Below are 7,737 nucleotides of genomic sequence, written 5' to 3'. Positions count from 1 at the left end.
GCCCCCCGCCAGCCCTGGAATGCAGGCTGAGGCTGGGCACCAGGGTCCCTGCCTGGCGTCTGTCCAGAGGGGCTGTCGTGAACGTCAGCATCAGCGGTTAGGAGGAGGGGTTGGAGTTCCCCATGAGGCCCTGCTGGGAACACAGAGATGGGGAGACAAAAGAAAAACAGCTTATGAAAAATCGTGGCGTAGCAGCCAGTGACACTGATTTTAAAATGCCAAATTTGGAATGCTCAAGGGGCATGAATCAGTGGAGGGATTTGAATCAGGTGATTCTTTGTTAAAGCAGACGTGCCAGAGGACTTTAAGTAAGACTTTTATGGGAGAAGGAGGTATAGATGCTTGTGGAAAAGCAGGATAGTCTTCTAGGGACTCTGGCTTATCAGAAGAGCAGAGGGTGCCCCGCCAGTGCAGACGCCTCACCTTGGTCCTTGACAATTCAGGGAAAGCCCAAGCCAACGAGCAGCGCTACAGCAAGCTGAAGGAGAAGTACAATGAGCTGGTGCAGAACCATGCCGCCCTGCTGCGGAAGGTAGGAGCCTCACCACCACCATCACCAGCACCCTGTCCCCCGTGCCCAGGGCCCCCTGCCCAGGGGAGATGTCGACCCAGGCTGGATGGCTTCTCCAGGGCCAGTGTCCCCACCATTTCTTGGAAACCAGAGCTCCCTGGCTATCATAGCTCAAGCTCCCCCTTAGGTACCAGCCCTACTTGTGATAGTCCCCATCTTGATCATTTTTGCAATACTCGAGAGTCGAGCATCTGAAGGCAACAGCTTCCTCTGGGTGGGGAAGCGATGTCTGTGTTCATCTTTAGGGCACTCGCAGTCTGAGTGCCGTCCTTGGTTCTACAGGGTAATGGCCTGTAAGCGGGAGGTAAGCCAGTTTGAGACACCATTCTTCTCTTGCAGAATGCGGAGGTGACCAAACAGGTGTCGGTGGCCAGACAAGCCCAGGTGGATTTGGAACGGGAGAAAAAAGAGCTGGAGGATTCTTTTCAGCGCATCAGTGACCAGGCCCAGCGGAAGGTGAGTGGAAGGAGAAGTAGGTGGGAGTCGAGGAGGGGTGCCGTCCATCGAGATGGAGGGGGCTTTGAGCACTGCACAGAACTGAGGGCCTTGTCTTCACGGGCGGATCTGTGGGGAGGGTAGCAAGGGGCCCTAGGGCACAGGACATGGTTACTCACGTGTACGCTGTTAGGGGCATGACGTGATGAAAGGTCTGAAGTTGAGTGGGGCTCGTCAGCTAAGATGAATCTCAAGGAGGTTTTGAAGTGGAAGCAGGTGGATGTCAGAGAGAGGATCGGCATTTACAAAGACCCACAGCCAGGAGCTGTCTGCAGTCGTGCCTTGGGGTGGAGTTGGCATTAGGCGGCAGGTTCCGTTGGCATAAGAGATGGCAGGTGGATAAAACAGAGTGCATTCCACTTAGGAGCAGGGGCTTTCACACTTCTCTGTGTCCCAAAGTAAAAACAGCATCTGATGGAGGACTTCCCTGGCAGTCCAGTGGTTAGGACTCTGTGCTTCCAGTGCAGGGGGTATGTGTTCCAGCCCTGGGCGGGGTGCTACAATGCCACGTGCCGCATGGTATGACCAAAAAGTTAAAAAAAAAAAAAAAAATCTAATGAAAATCAAAGTTTCACAGAGCGATACTTTACCTTATTATGTGAGTTATTTTTTGGCTCTGTTTATTGCATTTAAAAAAAAATGTTCGTTATGAATTCTTACTCATGGGTCACAACCTGCTCTTTGAAAAAAATACCACTTAGAAATCAAAGAAGGGGATTGCTTCAAGATGGTGAGATAGGGTGAGTCAGCAGAATACCTACCAGGTGTTGGGATGCCTGAATTAAAAATCTGGTTCTGCTTTGATTAGTGTTATTTGTGGGCGCAAGCATGACATTTGAGTGTGGTGCTCAGTTGCTCAAGCATGTCTGATTCTTTGGGACTCCATGCCTAAAGCTCCCCTTGACATTTCCTGTAACTGGAAGAAAAATTATTGGTTCATTCTGACCTCTCTTGCTTCTATATAAAAATTATACAGGGACTTCCCTGGCAGTCCAGTGGTTAAGACTTCTTCAGGGGGCATGGGTTTGATCCCTGGTCAGGGAACTAAGATCCCGCATACAATATGGCATGGCCAAAATTTAAAAAATAGTTTAAAAAAAAGATTAAACAAATCTACATTTATAGCTTGGGAATTTTTTTACACGTATTTATCCCTTGAAGCCACCACCTAGATCATAGTACTCCTGTTTTTCTTCTCATTCAGACTCAAGAACAGACAGAAGTACTAGAGAATTTGAAGCAAGAACTTGCCACCAGCAAACAGGAACTCCAGATTGTCCAAGGCAGCCTGGAAAATTCTGCCCAGGTGAGTGTCGCCTGTCTTTCCCTTCCTCATTCTCTTCTCCTTGGGCTTCGGGGTTGCTGTCAGCTAGGGCTTCCCAGGTGGTGTTGAGGAGAAGATACAGGAGATGCAAGAAAGATAGGTTCGATCCCCGGTTGGGAAGATCCCCTGGAAGAGGGCATGATGACCTACTCCAGTATTCTTGCCTGGAGAATCCCATGGACAGAGGAGCCTGGTGGGCTACAGTCCGTGGGGTCCCAGAGAGTCGGACACGACTGAAGCAACTTAGCACAGCATCCGTCCCCACTGGCACATGGCCCCCTTGGTCCCATCCAGGATCAGTCCGCACTCGGGGATGCAGGTGACAGATTCCTGGTGGCCCGGGAGAGGGTTTGGATCTCTGGGAAGGGGACAGTTTCATTCTCCCAGCAACTCCCTCTGGGCCACTCCATCCCCATCACAGTCGGAGGCAAAGTGGACTGCCCAGATCACAGACCTGGAGAAGGACCGGGACAGCCTGATGAGCGCCATGGCTTGTCGGGAGGAGGAGCTGTCCGCTCTTCGGGAGCAGCTGGAGTACACGCAGCTCAAACTGTCCAGCGCACAGGTGAGTACCGGGCGCTTCTGGGGCAGACCAAGTCCAGTCTTACACCTGTGGGCGCTGGGTTGTGGGTATTGGTGGAGGCAGGGGGGCTGTGAAAGGGAGTCTGGGGCCTTTGGCCAGATTGTGAAGGTGAATACTCAGCGAGCATAACTTCTGATGCCTCGCTCGGGGCAGATAAGAAGGGACCTGGGCCTCTCTCCCAAGGACCACCGTGGTCCAGCGCCATAGCGTCCTGGGCTTGGTGGCACACGCCCGCGGACAAGGTTAAAGGCTTTTTCTCTGTCGAACCCCATGGCTTGGGCCTCATGAGCAGCAGCTTGAGCTAAGGTGCCAGGAATCCCAGCTGTGTCACCGGTGGATACTGGGTGGAGGCTCATTAGGGAGGTCTGTGGCCGACCTTCACCTCCCGGGACCACCATCTCTAGGAATCTATATGCCGGCTCGAGAAGGATCAACACAAGATGCTTCTGGCCGAGGCGAGGAGGGCTGCAGAGCAGGTGGTGCAAGAGGCCCTGAGGCTGTTTGAGGAGCCCACTCTCTCAAGCTGCGCTGGATCTGCAGGTGCCCCTCCCCTCGCCTGGCTTCTGGGTGTCATCCCCCCTGCCCCTCGGCACCGATCCTTGTGTTGGTGTTGAACTCCGTGTGACTCTGACTCAGGCTCCCAGCACAGCTGTGTGTTAGGATCGCCTGGGGATGCCTAGGCCCCAGCCCCTAGGATCTGTAAAATGGGCAGTGCCTATGTCCTGGGCAGTAGGACTTTCCACACCCCCAGCCACCTCCCACAAGGGGACACCTACAGTTGTGGATCACACCCATGAAATGCCTTCTGGGGGCTGTGGCCTGAAACACCTCTGAATGCCAGGAGGGGGAGGGACAGGCAGCCCTGTGTGCCTCTAAGAACAGTGTGGTCTCAATCCAGACACGGCTGCTGTGAGCTTCAGATCTAGACGGGGAGGCATCTTCCTTAAGCACAGAGGGGCAGAAGCGATACCCTCCCCCTGCACACCCCCAAGAGTCAGCAAGGGCGTAAGCCAGGGCCCACTGCTCTAGCCGCCAGAGTCCTCAGGGCATGCCGTTGGAGTCAGAGGGGGGCCCCCATTGCAAGAGGATGGGGCACACATTAGACAGAAGAGCATCCGGGCCCTGGGGGATCTGGGAAGGCATGGATAGCCATGAATAGATTCCAGCTTGTTTTGAAGCAGAGGGAGCTTGTTGGCAAAGTCCTGAGAGGTCCCATTGAGGACAAGGCAGAAGGGAGGGAACAGATGATTTTTAGTATTAACTAGAAAGGTCTCGATTTGGTGAAGTATTTCAGGAAGGACTAGGATATCTTGTTCAGCGGGGAACCCATCTGTAAGGAAACCCCACAGTTACAAAGGAAGGAACACATGTGGGTACCTCGTTGACTGCAGAAATGCTAGGAGAGCAGGCAGCTGCGGAGGGGTTCCTCAGGAGATGGTGTGAGCTGGGTTTTGAAAGAAGAAGAGAAACGTGAAGCCATGGAGAGGAAGAAAAGTGGGGAATAATAACCCATAAAAACAGCCGACGTTGCGGCATGCGGGATCTTTAGTTGTGGTGTGTGAATTCTTAGTTGCAGCAACTAAAGATCCCTCAGGCTGCAATGAAGATCAGAGATCCCGCGCGGCGCAACCAAATTAAAAACAAACAGCAGGAAGAGCTGACGTTTACTGCGAGCTCGCTATGCTCTGTGAAGGCAGCATTCTCAGTGCTTTACGCGCCTCGGTCCAGCGATCCTCACCGTGATGCTGGGGCATGGTACCGTTATCCCTCCTTTGTCGGGTGATGAAGCAGGCGCACATGACCTGAGAACACAGCCAGTAGTGCTAGAACCAGGGGCTGCAACACCTGTGCAGGGAGACTGCACTTTACCTCTTACGCGATGCAGTCTCTGGATCAGAGCACAAAGGCGCAGCCATGGGAATTGCTGCATTGTGGGCAGAGCGTGAATGTAGATTCGCCCCACGGAGCCAGGGCTCTGAGCTCGAGAGGAATGAGAATCCAAGAGCCTTTTTTTGTTGTTTAATTGAAGTAGAGTTGATTAACAATGTTGAGTGTGGGCTTCTCAGGTGGTGCTAGTGGTAAGGAACACGTCTGCCACTGCAGGGACCGTTAAGAAACACGGGTTTGATCCGTGGGTCAGGAAGATCCCCTGGAGGAGGAAATGGTAATCCACTCCAGTATTCTTGCCTGGAAAATCCTATGGACAGAGGAACTTGGCGGGCTGCAGTCTCTGGGGTTGCAAAGGGTTGAACATGACTTAGTGACTGAACACAAAGTTTCAGGTATATAGCAGAGTGAATCAGTTACACATATACTTTATAAATTTTTTTTAAAGATTCTTTTCCTGTATAGGCCAATGCCTAGGGCCTTGAAAGACTTAATAAGAAGGCTGGGTTAGATTCAATTGGCAGTGATGGGAAGTTAGGGGCGGAAACAAGGCCGTGGTGTGGTTGCCATGGTTCTTGGCTAAAGGACCAGATAACTCCAAAGCAGAGCCTTTGAAGCTACAATGAGAGAATCACGTGTCAGCATAGCCAACGACCTCTCCTCCCTCCCCACTCTCAGGGCAGCTCCTGCAGGGCAACACGCCTCCCCCCTCCACCACCACCTTCCGCCCCTCAAGGTCATCCATGAGGCAGATTAACTAATGGGGATGAAGCGAGCTGTGACTATGGCTCTGACTTCACCCTGTCTTCCCTTTCACAGATCATCTGCTGTCCAAGGTCAACTCCACTTCCAGCTGCATTGAGCAGCTGGAAAAATGCTGGAGCCAGTACCTGGCGTGCCCGGAAGGTAAGAGCTGAAGGATAAGTAGAGTATACTGCTAGCAACAGCCAGGTGACGTTCAGAAATGTTGGAACATAGCAATGACCATCAGTTCCTTCGCCCCCAGAAAAGGAGTGTGTGTGTCCCTCTTGCAAAGTGGGGAGGAAGGAGGGACCGAAGTGACACCCCTCCAGCAGGACTGAGAACGTTCCCTTTCAACTCCTGCAGATATCAGTGGGCTCCTCCACTCCGTAACACTCCTGGCCCACCTGACCAGTGACACCATCGTTCACGGCAGCGCCACCTGCCTTAGAGCCCCGCCGGAGTCGGCCGACTGTGAGTACCGGAGGGGAGGGGCCGCCCCAAATGCACAGGGAGCCAGGGGGACCTTTGAAAAGTCTCCGTCACCTTGCCTCTGCAGCTCTGATTGACGCCTGTAAGCAGTACGGCAAGGAGACCCTCACCTATCTGTCTTTCCTGGAGGAAGAAAGAATCTTCGAGAATGCCGACAGCACAGCCATGAGAAGCTGCCTCACCAGGATCACGGCCATTAGCGAAGTATGATCAGTATTATTTATTCCTGCGGAAGGTAGTTCTTGGAGTGAGGGGTGGGGGCTTCCTTGGGAATCGGTGATGTTCTAAGCCAGTTCTTTCTACACTTGAAACTTGATTTAAAGTAAGAGGACTGTAAAATCTGACCACCTGATTGACTTTCCTGTTCTGCCTAAATCACTGGCTGTTAATGGAGTCTGCTGTGTGATTATCACCATGCTCAGCAGCGCAAAGACGGCTTTCCTGTTTTCAAGGGTTTTTATCTGGTTGGGCAGGTAACATCTGAAATGAAGACAATATATTTATTCACTCAGTGAGTGGTTAACACCCAGCAAATAGTTGAATTCATTGAATATATATACGAGAGAGAGCAAAACGGCTAAGAAGAGAGCGATCACATGGGGAAGGCAGGTTCCCATGGGGGAGAAGTGGGCCTTGAGATGGAGAACCTGAAATGTGTGGATGAAGGATGACTATGGTGAACGAGAAGCTGCCAACCTTTCCTTCTAGACAATGACATAGTCATAGGATTTTTTTTTTTTTTAAGTTTTTAAAAAATGTATTATTTATTTGTGACTGCACTGGGTTGGTTGGCGAGCAGGGGCTACTCTGTAGTTGCAGTACCTGGGCTTCTCATTGCAGTGGTATCTCGTGTTCTGGAACACGGGGTCTAGGGCACGTGGGCTTCAGTAGTTGGAGCTCACGGGCTCAGTAGTTGTGGTGCGCGGGCTTCGTTGCCCCACAGCATGTGGGCTCTTCCCAGACTAGGGATCCAGCCGGTGTCCCCTGCCTTGGTGGGCAGATTCTGAACCACTGGCCCACCAGAGATGTCCCACACTATGATCATTCCTGTATATACCTCCTCATGCACACACATAAGAGTTTCTGTATAAACCCAGGAATAGAATTACTAGGTCATAAAATGAATCTCCCACACAGAATGGTAAGTGCAAGAGCAAATCATAGAAAAATACTTGCAGTATCAGTTCAGTCGCTCAGTCGTGTCCAACTCTTTGCGACCCCACGAACCGCAGCACACCAGGCCTCCCTGTCCATCACCAACTCCCAGAGTCTACCCAAACCCATGTCCATTGAGTCGGTGATGCCATCCAACCATCTCATCCTCTGTTGTCCCCTTCTCCTCCTGCCCTAAATCTTTCCCAGCATCAGGGTCTTTTCCAATGAGTCAACTCTTCGCATCAGGTGGCCAAAGTATTGGAGTTTCAGCTTCAATATCAGTCCTTCCAATGAACACCAGGACTGATCTCCTTTAGGATGGACTGGTTGGATCTCCTTGCAGTCCAAGGGACTCTTAAGAGTCTTCTCCAACACCACAGTTCAAAAGCATCAATTCTTCGGTGCTCAGCTTTCTTTATAGTCCAACTCTCAAATCCATACATGACCACTGGAAAAACCATAGCCTTGACTAGATGGACCTTTGTGGAC

The 7,737-nt window shown here is 51.8% G+C and overlaps 1 protein-coding gene across 1 annotated transcript in view; it reads left to right on the top strand.

Annotated features, from left to right (window-relative positions):
- HIP1 (huntingtin interacting protein 1) overlaps positions 1–7,737 on the top strand; it is a 133,837-nt gene that overhangs the window by 114,610 nt on the left and 11,490 nt on the right. Inside the window, exons 15-22 of the mRNA XM_010854310.1 lie at positions 362–532; positions 911–1,027; positions 2,271–2,372; positions 2,812–2,955; positions 3,378–3,513; positions 5,680–5,766; positions 5,968–6,075; positions 6,161–6,297. Coding sequence (XP_010852612.1) covers positions 362–532; positions 911–1,027; positions 2,271–2,372; positions 2,812–2,955; positions 3,378–3,513; positions 5,680–5,766; positions 5,968–6,075; positions 6,161–6,297 — 1,002 coding nt within the window. The remainder of the gene's footprint in view (positions 1–361; positions 533–910; positions 1,028–2,270; positions 2,373–2,811; positions 2,956–3,377; positions 3,514–5,679; positions 5,767–5,967; positions 6,076–6,160; positions 6,298–7,737) is intronic.

The sequence above is a fragment of the Bison bison genome, unplaced genomic scaffold (assembly GCF_000754665.1).
Source record: "Bison bison bison isolate TAMUID 2011002044 unplaced genomic scaffold, Bison_UMD1.0 scf7180017864340, whole genome shotgun sequence".
In the NCBI taxonomy this organism is placed as follows: Eukaryota; Metazoa; Chordata; class Mammalia; order Artiodactyla; family Bovidae; genus Bison; species Bison bison.
The sequence above is the reverse complement of the archived record's forward strand: the minus strand, read 5'-3'. Positions and strand labels throughout refer to the sequence as shown.